At 40.3% G+C, this 21,856-nt stretch overlaps 1 protein-coding gene across 2 annotated transcripts in view; it reads left to right on the top strand.

Moving 5' to 3' along the window:
- MED14 (mediator complex subunit 14) overlaps positions 1–21,854 on the top strand; it is a 41,486-nt gene extending 19,632 nt beyond the window's left edge. The window contains exons 12-31 of one of the 2 annotated variants that reach the window (XM_035114407.2): positions 243–321; positions 2,661–2,820; positions 4,375–4,569; positions 6,105–6,239; positions 7,230–7,306; positions 7,931–8,094; positions 8,206–8,352; positions 8,464–8,555; positions 8,925–9,077; positions 9,460–9,729; positions 10,494–10,631; positions 11,890–11,998; positions 12,214–12,345; positions 12,945–13,127; positions 14,300–14,535; positions 15,474–15,653; positions 16,103–16,210; positions 16,312–16,437; positions 17,796–17,985; positions 20,220–21,854. In XM_035114407.2, coding sequence (XP_034970298.1) covers positions 243–321; positions 2,661–2,820; positions 4,375–4,569; positions 6,105–6,239; positions 7,230–7,306; positions 7,931–8,094; positions 8,206–8,352; positions 8,464–8,555; positions 8,925–9,077; positions 9,460–9,729; positions 10,494–10,631; positions 11,890–11,998; positions 12,214–12,345; positions 12,945–13,127; positions 14,300–14,535; positions 15,474–15,653; positions 16,103–16,210; positions 16,312–16,437; positions 17,796–17,985; positions 20,220–20,293 — 2,948 coding nt within the window. In that variant the 3' untranslated portion in view covers positions 20,294–21,854. The remainder of the gene's footprint in view (positions 1–242; positions 322–2,660; positions 2,821–4,374; positions 4,570–6,104; positions 6,240–7,229; positions 7,307–7,930; positions 8,095–8,205; positions 8,353–8,463; positions 8,556–8,924; positions 9,078–9,459; positions 9,730–10,493; positions 10,632–11,889; positions 11,999–12,213; positions 12,346–12,944; positions 13,128–14,299; positions 14,536–15,473; positions 15,654–16,102; positions 16,211–16,311; positions 16,438–17,795; positions 17,986–20,219) is intronic. The other variant, XM_035114408.2, reaches the window with a different exon arrangement.
- The last annotated feature ends 2 nt before the right edge of the window (positions 21,855–21,856 follow it).

Genomic DNA, 21,856 nt, shown 5'->3' with positions numbered 1-21,856 from the left:
TTATAGAGGTCAGCAAAGGGACTATGTGCATTAACGAAGAGGTTATTTTTATCTTGGCTTAGTAAGGTGAGAGAAATTGCATGTTGAACTATCTTTTGTGGCACTTATTACAGAGGGTGGTTTGATTTTTAAAGCACCATAAACCTATGAGTGTGCTTTTACTTAGAACTCTAGATTTCATTTTTCTGGATAAATGCACAAAATGCCACATTTGAGTAGTAACTAATCCTGTTTCCCTGCAGACCAGCAAACTCTGGATGACATAGAGAAGTCAGTCAATGATGACATGAAGCGCATCATTACATGGCTCCAGCAGCTCAAGTGAGTAATATGCAACTATTCCTGTTGGTGCAACGCCTATTCTTTGCCTCCAGAACTGTGAAAATAACACTCACTTCCATAAACTATTTTTGAAAGCTAAACTCCTTCCCCTTCCCTTACTCAGGGTAAGATATTTATGCAGAAAGTTGTTGTCCTTCAAATTCTATTCCAGTTTCCCCTCTTTTTATTGTTAATAGCAATACATTGTTGCAAACTTGCTGATCTTACAAGAAACTGGTAAACCATTCAATGTGATTACACTCTGGTTATAGTCCCCTCGACTCCACTGACTACTGACTTCACTTGCCTTTACTGCGACTTTATTCCTCTTCCCATCTCCCTTCCCCTCAAATCAGTCTGCCATCTTGCTCTGAGTTAGTAAATAATAATAATAATAATAATAATAATAATAATAATAATATGTTGTTGTTGTTGTTGTTGTTGTTGTTGTTATTTGTACCCCACCCATCTGGTTCCCATTAAAAAGTTTGGGAAATGCTCTCTTTAGGATATGGTCAAGGGGGCAAATAAAATCACTTTGTAAGCTGTGTATCACTAAGCTCTTAAAATTCTTTAGGAGTGCCAACAAATGTGTGGTGAAGGGGTGCTCCAGTAGACATTGTCAAAAGCTTTTTGAAAATCTAAATAAACAAAGCCCCTCACAAGAGGCTCCTGAGAGAATTTAGTCAAGAAATAAGAGGACTGATCCTCTTAACAGGAAGCAGCAAGTAAGAATAAATGGACAGTTCTTGTGGTAGAGGGGTGTAAGATATGGGGCACTCCAAGGTTCTGTATTGGGACTGTGGCTTTTTAACTTGTTCGTAAGTGTTGGGTGAGATGGTCAAGATAACATTAACATCACCAAAGTTGGGGGGGGGGGCAAATGGGTAAAAAAGGTCAAATATTATTTACTGTGAAGTGATGCACACACTAGAGCAAAAGACTAACTTGTATTTGCTACCACAGGATGTGGCAATGAGCCACCAACGTGGGCTTTGAAAGAGAAATAGGCAAATTCGTAAAGGTTAAGGTTGTCAATAGTTATTAGTCATGATGGGTATATGCTTCCTCCAGGGGTGCCTCTGAATATCGGTCACGGGGGAACAGCAGCAGGAGAGAATAGCATTTCTCAAGTTCTGCTTGTGGCCTTCACAGAGGCATCTGGTTAGCCATTGGTTGGGAAACAGGAAGCTGTGTTAGATAAAACTTTAGATCTGATCCAGTAAGATTCTTACTGACTTATGAACCTAGTTGCCTTTTTGGCAAAGCTGTTAAAATTTAAAATATTGCAGCAATGTGGCTTTGAAAGAGGAAGGCTCTCTAAAAATGTCCTTATTTCCTTCCAGTAACTTTATTTATAGATGCAACAGAGCAAAAGAAAAGTGTTCGTGCTAGAATTCCTTATTTAAAATCTTTAGGTTTGCTTGTGAACATATTAGTTAATTTATTACTGACTGGTGCCCACAGTTGATAAATAACTTAGTTACTATGTGATATTTTATACAGTCATACCTTGGGTTGCGAACGTGATCCATGCGGGAGGCATGTTCGCAACCTGCAGTGCCATGTCTGTGCACATGCGTGATGCGATTTGGCACTTCTGCGCATGCGCGTGGCATCATCTTGTGTTTCTGTGCATGCGCGAGCGCCCAAACCCAGAAGTAACCCGTTCCAGTACTTCCGGGTTCGGCGCGGAGCACAACCTGAAAACACACAAGCCGCAGCGTTCGCAACCCGAGGTATGACTGTACCAAGGAGAAAAGCAATTGGACATTTAAAAGCAAACACAAAAGCAGATTGCAAGCTACTTTTGGTAGGCACTAACCTATCCCTACTATATATTAGGCACCATATAAATTATCCCAAATAAGAATTGTATTTGTGTAACTTGCAAGTCCCCAAATGTGATAGTCCTATATACAAGCAAAATCTCATAAGACTTGCTAATGTTGGGTTTGTGTCGTGAATACACATGTAAAAGCCTCCATTCCTATAGTTATGAGCCAGTAAACATGGGTTTACTACCATATGTACAGTTACCAGGCAGCTGCAACTGATCTTATTCAAATGTCAAGTGTGTGTGTATAAGGTACATAAGTGTGTCTGCCATCTTCACATCTTCCTTTTGAAGTACACATGTAAAGTATTTTAGATGCGCACCCCAAACAGAATTTGTATAGTAGCCCTGTGAGAACAATTTTTTAAAAAAAATGCAAGTCCTATTCTGTTCTGCATGATTGCAAAGAGGTCAAAAGCAGTCTAGAAGGCAAATTAGCAATGTTACACTCTATCTAATGCAGGAGTGCCAATGTTTTTGTATGTTCTTTTTTTCAATTAAGGTTTTGGCTTGGACAGCAGCGTTGCAAACAATCAATAAAACATTTGCCTACAGTCAGCAGCGAAACACTACAGCTAGCTAATTACGCTATGCACCCTGTGGGAAATCTCTCCAATCACAAACTCTTCATCAAGCTCACCCGACTTCCACAGTACTACATTGTAAGTGAATGTGGAATCTTCCTATGAACTGGGCCCTTAGAATGAAGGAAGCAAAATGTAATAGGCTAGCTGTGACTACTGCTTTGATTTTTACCACTTTGAATTGCCAGAGCATTGCAAACCAGCAGTTGGGAGTGTTTTCAACACCACCCCTCCCACTTTGCCCCAGTGGCTGCAAATTTTTCTTTTTATTTCCTAGAAGCATTCTGTACCCAGTGGCTGCATGGGTGGAAAGCAACTTGTGTAACTGCTCTTTCTCTTCCCCTCCTCCCCATGTACCCTCTGGAGAAAACCCTCCAGGGAGCCTGAATAGTGGAGGTTGTCATGTGGTGTTGAAGTGGGAGATTGATGGAAATCGGGCAAAAGGATTTTGCCCAGTGGACCTCCTGTTGGAGCAAGCTTCCTGCACTCCGTTTAAGGCGATTCTCTGCTCACTGCAGCCACCCATAACACAGCCCTTGGATTTGGGGAAGAGAAATATAGGCTATGCAGACTGCTTTCCAATTGTACAATCATTGGGTGCAGTTTATTTCTGACTAGTGGGGAAAGTTTGGGGAGGGGTCATGTTGAGAGGCCACTCGATCCTCCAGAGAGTGTAACTGGAGGCTGCAGAGAGGATGAGGAGAGAGATTGGTGGCTAACCACTTGCACAATTATTGGATTCAATCCAATTTAGTTTAACACTGGCAATGGCAAACTTCTGTATTCTAATTGGGGGACCCTGTTTTTGACAAAATTTCATGTTGAGTCCAGCAATGTAGTAAGGAAGTACAAAAAATTTAAAATGAAACTATATTTTATAAAATGCTTCATGTGAAATAAAAAAGGTGAAAGTGTGGAATCTATTTCTTACAACTAACAAAAATGTTGAGTAAAACTACAGGCATGTATTGGTTAAAATTTGGTAGAGTGACTAGTGAGTAGGCTGCTTTGGGGCTGGATCAGGCATGGATCAAAGAGGTGGGAAGCTAGGCAAATTAAAAAAGTTGTAATTGGTGGCAATACATAGAGGGCTTTTTTTGGTCATACAAGTGCTTGTGTGTTCGAAGTAGGTTTTTTCCTGTTTGTATTTATTTATGAGCAGCAAATCTCTCAGCTCCCCTCATATCACAATTACAGTAGCTTTTGAAATGTACCTCCATTTCAAAAGCACTTCATTATGAAGTATATGTGGTGGGTAGTTCAGGAAATGCAATTCTTAACTCCTGTTTGATATGCAGAACTAGTTGTGTATAATTTACACAAGTCATTCTTTTACAGTGATGTCTGCTTCAATTCCCCACCCCATCCCCATTTGATTGGAATTTTTTTCTAAAAGTCATTGTTGAGTCATTTACAAACCATTCTACAAACTGTAGTTTGACCTTGGCTGTCTTCATGCAAATACCCAAATTGTGTTAGCTAGAATGTTTAAACATGTGAATTGTGTGCTCATTATGAGAGTTCATGTTTTCCTGTTGCAAACTTATTTAGTGCTTTCTTCAATGACAGAGAGAGTTCTTAAATATGTGAAAATTCTCAAGCTCCCCCCCATTTTTTTAAAAAACAATTTAGGTAGTAGAGATGTTTGACGTTCCCAGCAACCCCACACAACTGGAATACAAATACTACTTTCTTTCTGTGAGCTATGCTGAAGGAGATGACAGCCCTGCCACTGCAGTTCTGCTGCAGCAATTTAAACCAAATATTGAAGAGCTGGTTTTGGACACAAAAAGTGGGAAGCAAGCAAAAGGTGGCACAAAGCGCAAGGTATGGCTTTGAGAACAGGGACAGTTTTTTAAATTGGCATTTCCAGAGAAGTACCAGTCTGTTACAGCAAAAAACAGCAGAGTCTAGTGACACGTTAAAGGCTAACAATTTTATTAAGACAAAATAAATAGCCAGCTTTATTATGGCATAAGCTTTATGCCATTATAAAATTGTTAATCTTTAACGTGCTACATGACCAGTTGTTATTTATTTAGTTTGTTTCCTACATAAAAGGTCTTGAAGTAGAACGCCAAAATACAATGTATTGCAATTTTCAGCAAACCTCTCAATTGAAAAACACCACCACCACACCAGATAGGTTAAATCTACAAAAATCATTTACCACATATGTAATCTTTCCCCTGCACAACACCAGCATGAACACTCAGATTACCCTAGTTGAAGGTAAGCAGATAATTATTGAGGTACATCTTGGCTTCTGGCTGAGTGAATCATGGTCAATAATAAGCCTGCACAACTACATTTCTTTGGTTACAAGGCAGAAATGGAAGAAATTGGGTTTGAGGAGCATTCCAGTATCCTGCCATTCTAGCCATCATTCTCCATATTTAAATAATGGTACTGAAATTACCTTAAGTATTTAATAATCTAGTCCTCTATGGTTCAGTAACTTGCATATGGTTTTAGAGAAATTTTCACAGTGTTTATGTAAGTAATGCTTGCGTACATCTTTAGAGGCAATTTCTAAAAGTACATTATAGGAGCATGCTGTCTTATGGCCACCTAGGAACCGGAGTATTTAGTTTCCTTACCTGACATGGAAACATTAAATCATGAGGATAGATGCACCGTCATTTACTAGTATGTGTGTTTCCTTGAGTAGGAACTTTTAGGGCTGTACAACTGATTCAGAAAATATGAGTCAATCCTTTAGCTTTTAAACGGCAAGATTTCATGGGAATAAAACTATAGTTTTGAAGTGAAAATACGTTTATAGAAGCATGTATATGTCTCAGCAAGCCCTGTCTGAGGAAAAGTAGTTGTCCAGCCTCTGTGGGCCCCTATGATAGAGGGCAGGGCTAACCAGCTGACATGACCATGATGTCGTGTGAAGTATTTTCACACCATCTTAAATTCAAGCTGGTCTGCAAAGTACAAATGTTCCTCTGCCTGCAGAGTTTCAAACTGTGCGGGCAAAGGAAGCATTTCTCTTTCTGCTTTATTTGCTCACATGATTTGAAATCTGACCACTTGACAAAGAAAGCAGAGTTTTCAGCCATTGGCAATCTGCGTTTGGCAGGGGTGGGTTCCACTTGGGAGTGGAACCCATCCTATTGAGGCTTGTATTTGGAGCCAGAAATTTAAAAGACACCGAACACAAGCCCCTCTTGCCAAGCACAATGGAAGGCTCCAGATAGTTCCTTTGCAGCTGCTTCACATTGTCAGAGGCATCCCTGCTGTTGCTTTACATGAAAAAGGCGAGTTCAGTGCTGTGAACCGAATGCCTGTAATTAGAACTTTGAACCCAGCTTTTAACTGCAACTGGCTAAAAGAGGTTTCCTGCTATTCTCTAGTTGTCTGGTGATCCATGTCCTACTGAACCCAAGAAACCAAAGCGGTCTGGAGAAATGTGTGCCTTCAATAAAGTTCTAGCTCACATTGTAGCAATGTGTGATACAAATATGCCATTTATAGGACTTCGTATGGAGGTAAGTAGCTAATAATTTCCATTGTGCGAGAGACGGTCGCGTTGACAAGTCTTTTTAAACATGGACTTTTTTTGTATGGAAAAGAGCCTAGACCTCAGCTCAATAGTAGGGAGGAACAATTAGACTTTATAGCCATTGGAGATGAAAGAGACTCCTGCTTTGACTTTCCTGTTCAGCTATGCTAACTGCTGACTTGGGCACAAAGCCCAGGATTTGTCAGAAGGTGAAGAATTTAGTCATAGACCAGAAAGCATTGTGCTCAGCTTGGTAAAACATTTTGCTAACGACCATAAATATCCCTTGGTGTGTTGGGTTTAATTGGTTTTAGGGATGACTTGCATGACGAACCTTGGGACTTGCAAATAAATTATTTGTGTGATAATTTGGTGGACCTGTTACGTAGAAGAGGTTGGGTGCATTATGTCAGGGGCGAGGAACCTGTGGCTGTTCAGATGGTGCCGGTTTACAACTTCCATTGTTACTATTGACCATGCTGGCTAAGACTGGAGGGCCACAGGTTCCCCAACACTGTATTAAGCTGGAAAGGAGGAGGTGTAGCCATTGTTGGGAGTGCAGTTTCTAATAATCTAATGGGTGAAGGGTTTGGAAAGTAGATTGAAGCAGAGAGTTCCCAGCAATAATCCGCAATGTGGTAGGAGCACAGATCCGTCACTTAATGATGCAGAAGATGCTGATACCTTGCCAGGTACAAGGAAGTTCAACTTTCTCCATTCTCTTAAACCCTTGTGAAGGGCTTCTCAGCCTGTCATTGCCTCTGGTACCATATGAATCACTACCTGTGTGATACATAGCTCATACTGTAGATGCTAAGGATCAGGTAGGCAATTTAATACCCTGTATTAGGACTGAACATGTTGGAAGTTTCACTTGGCTGAATGGGCCAGTTGTGGTGGCAGGGGGGGGGTGCTCTTTAGCCTGGACTTTTCTCTTGCAATGAAAATATAAGAAATGTGATTTGTTTTGTTTCAGTTATCCAATATGGAGATCCCACATCAAGGAGTCCAGGTTGAAGGAGATGGCTTCAGTCATGCTATTCGTTTATTAAAGTAAAGAGATTATGCCACACTTTCATTAATGTGTACAATATTCCATGAGTGATGGAAGGGGAGGAAAGTATTTAATATACAACATGTTGTAGAATTAAAACTGATATTGTATTACATTATACATTTATTCATTTATAGAATGGAAAGTTTTACAACAATAGTTGGAGAGTAAAAAAAAACACACCCACCCATCTTCAGACTGTTTTTGAATGCATACATAGTGCAGAAAAGTGAACAGCTTGACACTAATTTTGGCACAGTAATTTTACTTCCTGCCGCCCCATACTCATCCTTAATTTTTCTTAGCTTCATTTTATGTAGCAGCATCCTTGAGAAGTATCAAAGCCGGACAACAAAATTTCACTACTTCCTCATTGCTTTGAATTATGTGGATTTTCTTTTTTTCTCTTTTTTATTTATTAAAAATTGCATAAATTGCTGAAAGATGATACCTCAGTATGCTGTTACTATTTTACACTTTTCTAGTAACTTCAGAGTTTCCTTGCAGGGACACATTTTATTGTACACGTTGTGTGCTCCAGAAAATATTGAGCAGCTTACGTTGAATTGTTTGGCTGTGAGACTAAAATAAGTACATGGTATTACCTTTATCCTTTTCAACAGAATTCCTCCGTGTAAGGGTACAAGTGAAGAAACCCAGAAGGCTCTAGACCGTTCCCTTCTTGATTGCACTTTTCGATTGCAAGGTAGAAATAACCGCACGTGGGTTGCTGAACTGGTGTTTGCAAATTGCCCACTTATTAATAGCACTTCCTCCAGGGAGCAAGGTTAGTGTTCCAACTTGCACTTTGTTCTGTCTTGACTTCCCTACTTTCTGCTTAAGTTTTCTGTGTGCCAATGTGATTTGACCATATTGGACCATTTCTTTCACATTGTAGGACCTACCCGTCATGTGTACCTGACATATGAAAGTCAATTGTCTGAACCAGTTGGTGGACGAAAAGTAGTAGAGATGTTCCTCAATGACTGGAATAGCATTGCTCGCTTATATGAATGTGTGTTGGAATATTTCAGATCCTTACCAGGTATATAAATACATTCTTCTTTGTTCTTATGTTGCTGTATGAGGTCTGCCGAAACAATTCATATATCTATTTTTGTATCTTTCCCCATCCACTTTCTTTCACCTTATGAAGAAATACCCAGCCATCTAAAAGTTTTCTCAGAGGTCCGAATCTACAATTATCGGAAGCTAATTCTTTGTTATGGAACTACTAAAGGAAGTTCAGTAAGTAATTTTTTGGGAGAAGGGATAAACCAGGATTTATTTTCACTTTGCCTGATTTCTAGCTTGTCTTTATGTACCAACCAGGAATTGTGGTTTAAAATAAATGCTAGTCATTTTCTAAATAAGCCAACTTGAAGCTGGCTTATTTTAACAAACTAGTTTACTGTTAAAGTACCATTTCTGGTTCACAGGGAAGAACAAGATAGGAATAACTGAAAACGAACGTGAATTTGGGTCTGTTACTCTTCCTAGCTGTTCTAAACCATAGTTTAGTGATTACATGCACACCCTCCAGCTGCGTTGTGAAACAGTTGCTTCTTAGATGTTGTTGGATTATTTTCCATTAAAGCTCTTACTTGTTTTTTATAGATCAGCATTCAGTGGAATTCTGCACACCAGAAATTCCACATATCATTAGGAACAGTTGGACCAAACTCAGGTTGCAGTAACTGTCATAATACAATCCTGCATCAGCTCCAAGAGATGTTCAATAAATCACCAAATGTAGTCCAACTTTTACAGGTAACTAACCCTTCTCCCCAACCTGCCCTTGGAAGAGAAATGTTTGATTCAAAATGCAAAAAGCACCAAAGGACAAATTCTATTCCCAGTTCTCAGGAGTATCATTTAGCACAAGAAGCCAATAATGACTTGTGTGTAGGGCTGCAGGGGAGAATAAGCTCATTCATTACATAGTTAACCTGCTGTTAAGAGTTTGCTTTTGAATTAAAAAAAATGAGTGGGAAAGGGTGATATGAACATTTAATACACAATAAATAAGCCACCAGGTTCTTACCCCTGGTAAAAAACAACTTTAAAGTTGCATTTATGTTGATTGTTTCTAAAGGCTAAGTATATTTAGTTGGCTATTGTGAAACTAAACAAGTTTTGTTTTTACTTGCAGGTTTTGTATGATACTCAGGCTCCATTAAATGCTATCAATAAGCTCCCAACTGTGCCAATGCTGGGATTGACACAACGTACCAACACTGCCTACCAATGTTTTTCAATTCTGCCTCAGTCACCCACACACATAAGGCTGGCCTTTCGGAACATGTACTGCATTGACATTTACTGTCAGAGCCGTGGGGTGGTGGCCATTCGCGATGGAGCATACAGCCTTTTTGACAACAGTAAAATTGTGGAAGGCTTTTACCCTGCACCAGGACTAAAGGTAATTTAATCTTTATTTTACAGTGTAATTAAATAAGCCTGAGTTAAATAGCCTGCCCTACATTTTTTGAGGATGTAATGACAGTGTTGGGCGTGAGATTTGGACAGTTACATCCTTCAGGTCACTTTTGGGAGTTTTCACAACTGCTACTCAATACTTTTTAGCTACTGAAAGCCAAATTCAGGTAGCAAGATGGAATAGACTCCTGCCTGAGATCTTGGGAGAGCTGCTGCCATTCCGAGTGCTTGCTGCTGGGCTGAATGGACCATTCTGTGACTTAATATGTCATATCCATCATTTTATGGCGTTTTTAAAAACTTGAGTCTTCTATGAGTTGCGTTTTTTCAAGTGTAGTGCAGCTGATCTTATCGAAGTAACTTTCAGCTTTCTTCTGTCCTGGATGCCATTTTTTAATGGTACAGAAATATATTTAAAAGGAGTACTTTTAGAAGACACCTGAAGGCAGCCCTGTATCGGGAAATTTTTAATGTTTGATGTTTTACTATGTTTTATATATGCTGTAAGCTGCCCAGAATGGCTGGGGAAACCTAGCCAGATGGACAGGGTATAAATAACACAATTATTTGTGATTTATTATCCCTTTCATGGAACAGAATTCAGCTGCTTCTACGGACACTGACTAGCTGAAATAGTTATAAAATCCTTGAATATTGCTGTTAAGATTGATCTAGATGTCTGGTAGATACAACAGGAAGACATGTTGACTCGTAAATCTGATAAATCTGAATACTCTATATCCACAGACATTCCTGAACATGTTTGTTGACAGCAATCAGGATGCACGAAGACGATCTGTCAATGAAGATGATAACCCACCATCTCCTATTGGAGGGGACATGATGGATTCATTGATATCACAGCTTCAGCCGCAGCCGCAGGTTGTACGTGTGCATGCGTAGATTGAACTCCCAGTATAAGGCTAAGCCCCTATGATTATGGTGATCATTTTTGACAAATGTGTATGTCCAAAGAGATAACAACAGCGAGTGAGGTTATATCCTTATTGTACTTGTGTAGCAATAGTTATAGCTCTTCCTGGCCAACCGTAAGTGAAAACTAAACATAATAACATATTTTAAAATGTAGTGGTGATTTATGAAGGCCTGCCTGGGGGGCGGGGGGCGGGGCGGAATGAGGATGGCAACTGACTTCTCCCCAGGCCTTAGACATTGCTAGAGCATATTAATGGAATGCCAGAAGTATTCTGTCAAAAACCCCAGTGAACCACTGGCAGTCAGTGTAGACAGGTACTGAACTGGATGGAGTAATGGTCTGAATTTGTGTAAGAAATGTGCCTAACACATCAACGTGTGTACGTTAGAGTGGATGTTGATTTCCAGTGCGTAAGCTGCTGGCTAGAAGCAGTAAAGTACAGACCACATAATAGACTTAGAGATATAATAGAAAGGAAAAATGGCTCTTGGAATCAATGGCTTATGTTGGTAGTTTGTGGAAAGATAGTGTAAAGAAGTGAAATTCTACTTTAGAAATTCAGCTTTAATGAAGTCTAATGCCTGAGGACAAAACTTCTAAGTATTATATACAGGTGAAACTCAGAAAATTAGAATATCGTCGAAAACTGCATTTATTTCAGTAATGCAACTTAAAAGGTGAAACCAATGTATGAGATAGATGCATGACATGCAAAGCAAGGTACAGTCATACCTCGGTTTAAGTACGCCTCGGTTTGAGTATTTTCAGTTTAAGTACTTTGCGGACCTGTCTGGAACGGATTAATCCACTTTCCATTACGTTCAATGGGAAAGTTCGCTTCAGGTTAAGTACGCTTCAGGTTAAGTACAGACTTCCGGAACCAATTGTGTTTGTAAACCGAGGTACTACTGTACAGTATGTCAAGCCTTTATTTGTTGTAATTGTATTTATTTGTTGTTAGACGGGTCAATTATAAGTGGAATGTAATTAATGAAATGTAACAGCGATGTTTATTTTTGTAGTATTGTAACTATTTGTTTTATTACTGTGGAATTTCCAAAAGAAAGCATTTGTAAAAGTTAAAAGAAAAATAATAAGTTGCATTACTGAAATAAATGCACTTTCCCAAGTCTCACCTATATTTAAGCATGTAGAATTATTGGGATCTATATTTTACTATATCTAATAGAGGCCTTATTTCAACAGTCTTCAAAACAGACAGGAGCACCAGGGGCTTACCCATTGACATCACCCCCTACATCTTATCACAGTACAGTCACCCCATCACCTTCCATGATGCACACGCAGTCCCCAGGTAAGACGGCTGCCTTTTATGCGTTGCCAGTAGCAGTTCATGGCATTTAGTGTTCCTAAGGTGTTTCATAAATGAAATGTGATGCATCCTGTGTTTTTATAAATGACTGTACCTTCAAATAACCTTGACAACTTACTAAAAAGAGAGTTCTCTTTAAACTCGGAGAGGAATAGTTGGGTAGTACATAATGTTGCTGTTCTGAATGTCCCCTTTAGGAACGCTGCATCCTGCAAACTCTCCGAGTGGCGCATTAAGAGCACCGTCACCAGCATCATTTGGTCCAACTCCTTCTCCTTCATCTCTTGGAATCACAATGGGACAAAATACAAACTATGCTAGCCCACATGGTAAGCCCATGACTTGTACAGCTAGATACTGATAGAAAACTGACACTTCAGATACCGTAAAACAAACAACCCCTTTTCCTGGCTCTGGGAAAGCACACTGCTCCATTTCCTGTTGGGATGCAGGCTCTGAAATGACAGCAACTGTTTCTTCACACACCTGAACTGTTGCTCCTACTTAAACAGGAGCCGCTGCTGCTGACAAATCACTGACTTTATCAGCCCCAACATAGCAGGTAGGAAAAATTGGAGCAAATAGTCTTGATCTCCTTCTAGTGGAATGGTTTCTAAAATCTCTTGCGTCAGCAGGCATTGTCCTGGAGCCTTCTATGGTAAGCAGAGCAAGCGAGCCCCTTATCAATGAATAGACTGAGCAATAAAGCATTCATTTTTTAAGGTTCACTGCCTGGCGTGCTATGGTCCATGGGGTCATGAAGAGTCGGACACGACTAAACGACTAAACAACAACAACTTAAACAATGTACGCAATCAAGGCATGTTTTATGTGTTAGGCTTTAGATAGGCAGGGTCTAGGAAGGCTATGGATCCGGGTGTACAGATAGCAGAGAAAGCTGCCTACAATTTTCTTGCAATTTCCACAGGTCCTATAGATCCTACTTCACCGTACACAATGATGTCTCCAAGCCAGCGTGCAGGGAATTGGCCAGGCTCGCCCCAGGTCTCTGGTCCCTCTCCAGGAGCACGTATGCCTGGAATGTCACCAGCGAACCCTTCTTTACATTCTCCAGTACCAGATGCTTCTCATTCCCCAAGAGCGGGAACAAGTAAGTAATACCAACAAGAGGTTGCAAAGCCAATAAAGGGGATGTTCAAACTTAGTATTTCACTACAAAATGCTGTTGACATGGTTATGGCAACCTAGTTAGTCAAAGGCAGGCAGACAGGCAGGGATAGCTTAATTGGTAGAGCATGAGACACTTAATCTCCGGGGTGTAGGTTTGAGCAAAAAAATTCTGCATTGCAGGGGATTGGACTACCCTCGTGGATTACCCTCGTGGTTCCTTCCAACTGTACAGTTCTGTGATTCTATGACTGAGTTATTTGTTAATACAAAATAAACAAAGTACATTAATCAAACATTATTGTAATTTGAAGATAAGGTGACTATGCAATCACCTTAACTCTGGAATAGTCCCGCTTGGACTACTGCAATGCGCTCTATGTGGGGCTACCTTTGAAGGTGACCCGGAAACTACAACTAACCCAGAATGCGGCAGCTAGACTGGTGACTGGGAGCGGCCGCCGAGACCACATAACACCGGTCCTGAAAGACCTACATTGGCTCCTAGTATGTTTCCGAGTACAATTCAAAGTGTTGGTGCTGACCTTTAAAGCCCTAAACGGCCTCGGTCCAGTATACCTGAAGGAGCGTCTCCTCCCCCATCGTTATGCCCGGACACTGAGGTCCAGTGCCAAGGGCCTTCTGGCGGTTCCCTCGCTACGAGAAGCCAAGTTACAGGGAACCAGGCAGAGGGCCTTCTCGGTAGTGGCACCCACCCTGTGGAATGCCCTCCCACCAGAGGTCAAAGAGAACAACAATTACCAGACCTTTAGAAGGCATCTCAAGGCAGCCCTGTTTAGGGAATAATGTTTGATGGATTTCTGTATTTTAATATTTTGTTGGAAGCCGCCCAGAGTGGCTGGGGGAACCTGGCCAGATGGGTGGGGTATAAATAAAAATTATTATTATTATATTATCATAGTGGTCTGAGTAGTTAACCCTCTCTGTTTGCATGAGGGAAATAGAGGGAATTGGACACAGCCATTAACTGTTTCTTAGTCTTTGGAATTGTTAGGAAAATCCTGGGGCGCTGAGTTTGGGAAGGTGTCATTATGCCAAGTCTTACTGGGAACTGCCTAGCATTTTAAATGTATGTAAATAGCCATGCATCCCTAGACAGGAAGAGTGAGGTGTGCTTTTTCTTATTTCTGCTAGGTTCCCAAGTAATGCCAACAAATATGCCGCCACCTCGTAAACTACCTCATCGCTCTTGGGCTGCATCCATACCCACAATTCTCACTCACAGTGCCTTGAACATTCTTCTGCTGCCCTCTCCCACCCCCGGGCTTATGCCGGGGCTGGCCGGAAGCTATCTCTGCTCTCCACTTGAACGTTTCCTTGGATCAGTTATCATGAGAAGACATCTCCAAAGGATTATCCAGCAGGAGCCGGTACTTAAGGAATCAAAATGTTTAGTTCCTTATGCAATCACTTTAAATTTAGACTTCTCCTAGCTTCTATGCACTAAGTAAATTTCTGTTGTGCAGCCACAAGGCCTTGTGCTAACAGAACTGCTATGTTGGGTTCTGCCCATTGAAATTAATGAACTTATATGAGCCACGGCCATTACTTTTAGTAACTCTACTCTGGATACAGTCTAATAGGTGTTAACCATTCTTCATTTTAAGAGGTGTGAAATGGGATGTGATTTGTGATGTTTTAACCACATTGAGTTGGTATACTGCATTGCTGAAGTCGAGGACAGTGGTTTTTAATTTTTCTGCCCATAGGGAATACTTTCTACAAGTCTGCCAGAGAACTCTTACATGTTCACTGTGGAGTCCTGAGCAGAAAATTCTGGGGTGCACACTCAATTTCTGTAAGTGGTGGTGGGGCTAGCTCCACCCCCATGCAAACTAAGACTGCATCCTTGAATCATTTGGAATGGTGCTCAAGTGGGCTTTCAGATGGCTTTTCCGCCATTATCAGTTTCCTCAGCAGGTAGCTCCTGGATTCCTAGCAATGCAAGTGGGAAACCGCTTATTTAGCACTTCTATTTGGAAAAACATGGTCCAAACTTTGGCTAAGCCATGAACTCGTATTATTTGTGTAGGACCAACCAGTATTTGCTAGGATTAGTGAAATAGGAATTTGTATTGACATATCTCGGGGCTTGTAGGGGAAAGCTAGAGGGAAGAGTTGAATAACAATATAAGGACTGGTTGTTGTTGTTTGGGGAAGGCAGGTGGAGATGTACCTGACAAGCTACATGCAGCCAACCTTAAAATGCTTAGAACTTGGGTTTGTGAAAGTTTTGCTCCTGCTGCTTACGAGTATAGGCAGGAGCTTATTTCTTGCATTCTAATCAACTGTCTTGGCTTTTAAACAGCTACAGCTTATGAACTCCAATGAACCAGGTGTAATAATGTTCAAGACAGATGCCCTGAAATGTAGAGTTGCCCTCAACCCTAAAACTAACCAGACCTTGCAGCTAAAAGTAGCACCTGAAACTGCAGGGCAGTGGAAACAAGAAGAACTGCAGGTTTTGGAGAAATTCTTTGAAACCAGAGTATGTACCCCCATCTTACTTTATTCGTAATTTGATGTTTGAGAAGATGTTTGAAAACCACATTCATAAAGTAAGTTCATAATACATCACACATATGTGATTCATGTCCAGTGAGCTTATCATGCAGAACATACTCATGCCAGTTCAGCACCTCCCTAAAAGCTGCCAGGCTGACATTGATGTTCCATGTGATTTTTCTCCTTTGTATGTTCCTGGTCTGATGCTTGTGCTGATCATAAACTGGGCCACTTCATATTCTTACGGTTTTCACCTAACTTTCCAGCATTTATTGTAGAGAATTCCAATTTGTGAGATTGCCATAATGAGAATTTCGCATCCTTGTGCTGTTATTTTGATTTTAGTAGGGTTTGTGATATGGATTAAGAGCAGGATTGAAGAATCATTGAGCTGCCTAAAGAAATTCTAATAACACATTGCATTCACTGTAGGTTGCAGGACCACCCTTCAAATCCAATACTCTAATAGCCTTTACAAAGCTGTTAGGGGCACCTCCACACATTCTCCGGGACTGTGTACACATTATGAAACTAGAGCTGGTAAGTTGGTTTTAATGTCTTCACAACATTCTGTATTATTTCTTGTAATCCATTCTGGATTGTTCATCTGTCTTTTTCTGTGGCATGTTTTATTGAAACAGTTTCCTGATCAGGCCAGCCAGCTGAAATGGAATGTACAGTTTTGTTTGACAATTCCTCCAAGTGCTCCACCAATTGCTCCTCCAGGAACACCGGCCGTTGTGCTGAAATCCAAAATGTTGTTCTTTGTAAGTAGAGCAACTAAGTCAGTTCCATGTTTGGTGCAGTCTTTTGACAGTGTCCAGTTGTAAGGAGTAGTCTGACTATGACTTCTGTCAGCCACTGTGTAAGTAGCAAATGAGATACCTAATTACAGAATATATTATCCTATTTTCATCCCCTTGAAGTCTAGGAACTGAATTGCTCTGGTTATACAGGAAAGTGAGGGGCAGGTGGGGCTCATCAACCTAGGAATGTAGCCCATCAAGGAGAAGGAAAACTCTATTCCTAAACCTCTGCTGCCTTGTGGGATATCCTCAGAAGGACAGGCTAAGGAGTAAACCCTGCACAAATCCGGATTGGAGTCCATAAGACGGTTGGATGACATCTTGTATGCCTTCCTTCTGGCAACTCCTGCAGCCAAGCTGGTTCCAAACATATTGCTCTGCTTCCCTTTGGACCACATCAGTATGCCAAAAGGAGGGATCTTGTCGTCTGGGCAGCCCAGGACCTACACACACACACACACACACTGCCCAGGCTTGTGCCCCAGGGTACTACTAACACAGTGGTTTGACTTCACCCCCAGAGGCACACTCCATTATCTCTTGAGACAGATGGATGCCAACAACAATATATGAAACCAAAATACAACATTTCAGCATGTTCCATTGCTTCAATTGGGGTTAAGGATGACTAACTTAAATGCTGAAGTTGCTGCTTCTGCTATAAGAGGCCGTGACTAACACGACTCTTTGCAATTAGTCCCTTAGTCAATTTCTTTACAAATAGGGCACTATATTTGATTTGTGCTAGTTTTTATTTTCACATATGCATTTCACATATGCAGTAGAAGGCACCTACTTTTTTCCATAATACGTAGCTTTGAAAGTTTGCATGTGTGGAGATGGTTATGTAGACCCATTTTGATAAGCAGTTTATGTAATTGTCGGTGTGTTTAAAGTGAACACTTAGGATTAAAAAAACCCAGCTGACATTGAAATCGGATGAATGGTGAAGATAATCTTACTTTTTGGAATATCACCATTCCAAATTTCTTTAAAGAAAAATTGGACAGTACGTATTGCTTATTTCTAAATCTCCCAGTTTCCTTTTATCACTAGGGAAATTCAGGCTGCACTAGGTCCTTTGGTGCACTTTGGTTTAATTGTCAGTTTGAAATGGTTCTGATTTAAGTTTGGATAGCTACTCTAATTTGTGTCGGTTGTATTTTGGCTTTCATTTTTCCTCTTGAGCTAAGGAACGGATTCAAACTGGCACAGCAATAAAGACCATGCCTTAACTCATATGATGTTGCCATATCTATATCAAAGGTATATTGTAAGATTGCTGTGATTACTTTTTGCATATTCTATTCTGTTCACAGCTTCAGCTAACACAGAAGACTACAGTTTCACAGGAAGCCATGAGCATAATAGTCCCCATCATTTATGATATGGCTTCAGGTACGACACAACAGGCAGACATCCCCAGACAGCAGAACTCCTCAGTTGCTGCTCCCTTGATGGTTAGCAATATTCTAAAGAGGTTTGCAGAACTGAATTCGCCACGACCAGGTACTGTACATGTCCAGTAGGTCAAAACTTCTGCATGCTTGAATGGACAGAGTCCAACCTTTAAAGTTTTTAAATTTCACTTTACCACCAGTGTTGCTTTGCCTTTTTTTTTTTGTTTCCTGAAAACTGACCTCGTAAGACCTGGCTTCGGATTACTGCATGTTAGTGATAAATTGTTGAATATATACCTCTCTGTGGTGCCAGAAGGGTTGTATTATTGACAAAACATGGACTTTATGACACTGACCAAGGAAGTGTAATGCACTTAATGACTTGGCTCATACTATTGTAGTCACAGCGACACGATTTTAACTTTTGTCATGTGAGCACTGTGTATATATTTCTGTGAAAACTAGTGCTTGTTAAGTCATCTTGCACTGTAGGAATGTCTTCCCATTTCTTGTAATTTTACTGTTACAAGGTTTTACTACCTGTCTTGTTCTCAATTGTACTCCTCTGAGGAAAGCCTGGGGTCCAGGAAGATGGAACTACTTATAAATTATTCCATAAAGTATCACCTTACAGCTCTGGCTTATACTTTCTGTATCTCATGACTAACATCTTGCCTTGACTGTATCTTCTCTCTTATTTATGCTGCCTGCTTTGTTTCTGTGAGAAACTTTTGTATTCAGTTTCACTTTTCCTTTAATAAAAGTGTTAGAAACTTTTGAAAAGTGATTTTTTTAACAGTTTAATTCTTGGGTATGATATTTTTACCCAAGACACTAACTTCTTTAATGGAAGATTTTCTCCCCTCAAAGGATATCTTTCTTGCTTTCTGATTCTTGGTTTAACAATAAAAAATTATTATATTAGTTTAGGGTTGTTTTTCTTTAAAAAAGTGCCAGCATATTCTTAGTGTAGTGTTATAGCATAGGCATGAACACTGATTCTGAGACTGCACTGTGTGGATACGCATACCATTTGACTACACTGAAGCAGCTTATAGGATTGATGTGGTATGTGTGTCTGCCTCTTCAAATGCTTGCCTTTACTTTTGGCAACACTCCATCCTGAACCCCTGATCGTCACTGAGGTAACTGCGATGTTGGGAGGGGTTAGCCTTGTGTTTCTACCTGGGCAGTAAGGTTCAAGGTGAGTTATTCAACATCCATGCTGCGTGTCACTAGCAGTTGGAATACCGTGCATGCCACACCCATAATTCATGCATGCTCCAAAGAGCAACTTTCAGCTGCCTTGGCACTGACGATTGTGGGAGGGAAATGCAGGTATAGCTTCTATACATAACTAAACAAGCGTCATCTTTACCAGTGAGGCATTTTGTCATCAGGCTTTACTACACAGGGCCATGGGGCTTTAATGAAAGGGAGGGAGGGGAGTTAATGGAATTGGCAATTGCAGTTTTGTTCCATTACTCTAAAATATAAAGGCATAAAAATAATAAAATGTATGCCATCGAAACTGAAGTTTAGAGAAGAAAGACTTCATGGCTACTTTTCACTGCTTTGTCATTCTGAAATTGTAAGTGGAAGCACAATGTACATGTAAGTAAGCTATTGTCTATTAGAGCATTCCTATAAAATCAAATCCTCATCAAGATTCCTAATCCTTAGAAGTGTCCACAGCAGCACCAACAAACCAGCTCCAACACCAGCAGTATAGCTTAGCTTGCTGTGATTGTTTATGCCTATCAGGAGATACTGGCTGAGCTGTTACTTTTGAACTGGACGCTTATTTTTGTCTCTGAGTCTTTATTGACAAGGAAGTTTGGTTATCAGTCAGCTTTGCATCCCTCCTTTCCTTCAAGGAGCTAAGGGTAGCACATGTTGGGGGGTGTTGTATGAACTCTGCTGGGCTGAGAAATAGGCACTCACCCAATGCCATATGGGGCAGGGTTTTGAATCCAGGTCTCCTTGGCCCAAGACCAACATTCACCACTCTTGGTTGTTTTTTTTTTTTTTTTTTTTGCTGCATGGAGACTCCTAATGGTCCAGTTGTGGTTGAGTGGGCAAACTGCACCTTATCAACATCTTGATTTGTATTTTCCACCCAAGCTGGCTACACAATTTCCAATAGGTTAGAATAAAGCAAACTTGCTTAGCATTCAAGCTATTTGATTACTGTTGCACCTGGTTGTAATTACCTATTTACAAAAGTTTGAGTTGTGGCGTGCCTTGTGACACAAATTGAAATGCATTTGATTAAGTTTATCACTTGCCATAACCCGACTTGTTTTTTCTCCAGCTAACTTGTGTTTCTTTCCCTTGTTCTAGGTGAATGTACAATCTTTGCAGCGGTTCGTGATTTAATGGCTAACCTTACACTGCCCCCTGGTGGGCGTCCATAGGCTATTTTTAAGCAAAGGGTAAAAATGAGATGAAGAGGCAAAAACATTTCTCTGAAATAAGCCTTCAGTTATATAAAATGGAAGAGACATTTTCGCGTGTCACATTTTAAAAAGAGCTAATACAATGGATTGGCCCACTTTCAGGGATGCACTTTCATCAGACTTTTTGTACAGCACTCTGTATGACGTTTTAAGGAGACATTTCAAAGTCGTAACAGATTTATGTATCCGCTTGCCAGTAAATAGAGTTAATATTCTGTTTTATACTACAAAGATTATGAAAATGCCAAAATTTGTTTATTTAAATGTTTTTTCTTATGTCTTGGTGTAATAGTCTTTTTTTAAAGGCAGGTCTGTCATTTTTTGAATACTGTAAAACTGTGACAAACTTTATATTGAAACTGTATTTTAATATGACTGCTTTGAATCCTTACATTTAAATCTGGGCTTGTTGTAAACATGTCCCCCCAAAAGCAATATTTAATAAACTAGATTTAAAAAAAATGTTTGTGTATTTGCATTAAAAATGTTTAATTTTTTTATGTGAAAAAAATAATGCCAGCTTGCTTGCTTATGGGGCTGTTTCTGGGTAGTCCGTCGCTGCCTTAGAAGCTCAATGTACTCGGTGCACCAAATTTAGAAGTAGGAAATTGCCAGTTCCTTCTCAAGTACAGTAGTTTAATATCTCTAAAACTTGGATTGAACAAGCAGTAAGTGGTATGATTTTGCAGATCTTCATACCTGATTTAAGGCAAGTTCCTGAAGCACCCTGAAACTAGTTCAGTAGGCCTTTTGACTACTAATAAAAGAGCGAGGGCGGCATTCTGTGCTGCACAGCAATTGACTTCGAAACTCCGGGATGTAGCAGAAGCAGTTTTTAATGGAGGGACTTACTTTCATGCATATGGAAAGGGAAAAGGGAAAAGCCCCAACAAAGGGAGTACCCAACAAAAGCAGTAGCTAAGGTTGTTCTCTGAATTCTGACTATTCTTCAAATTAAAAGTGTTGCATGGAAGCCGCTTAAAACAGCCTCTGGGGGAAATCTCCCACCTGGCAACTGTACCTTGTAGAGTAGCTTGCCACATGGAATGGCAACATTACATAGTATTCCCCTGTTCACCACCAGCAGCCACAGAGGCATCTGGTGCTGGCATGGCAAATCCACATGACAATCCCAAGTGGTAAGTTAATGCATATTAAAGATTCCCATGTTGTGCTGCTAGTAAGTGGGGACCATTTGACAGCTTCCATATCAGTAGAATATTGATAATTGAGGACACAAATAAAACACTAGAACATTTAAGGAAACACGACAACTTTTATAAAGCGTGTATATGGAAACTAAAGAAAATCGACCATTGTTTAATATCAGTAATAACTGTATTTGGAAGTTACATTATAGCCATTAATAGGCAAAATACAGGTTAGCTCTGATTTCTTTAACATAATGCCCATCACCACATCTTGTGGCAGTGAATTCCATGAGTTAATTAGTACTTCCTTTTATGCGGCTGGCCAGTCAATTTTGTGGGTAACTCATGGGTTATAGTTCTTCCATTACAT

This window comes from Zootoca vivipara, chromosome 4, assembly GCF_963506605.1.
Source record: "Zootoca vivipara chromosome 4, rZooViv1.1, whole genome shotgun sequence".
NCBI classification, from domain to species: Eukaryota; Metazoa; Chordata; class Lepidosauria; order Squamata; family Lacertidae; genus Zootoca; species Zootoca vivipara.
Note: the sequence above shows the minus strand (reverse complement) of the source record. Positions and strands in the feature narration are given on the sequence as shown.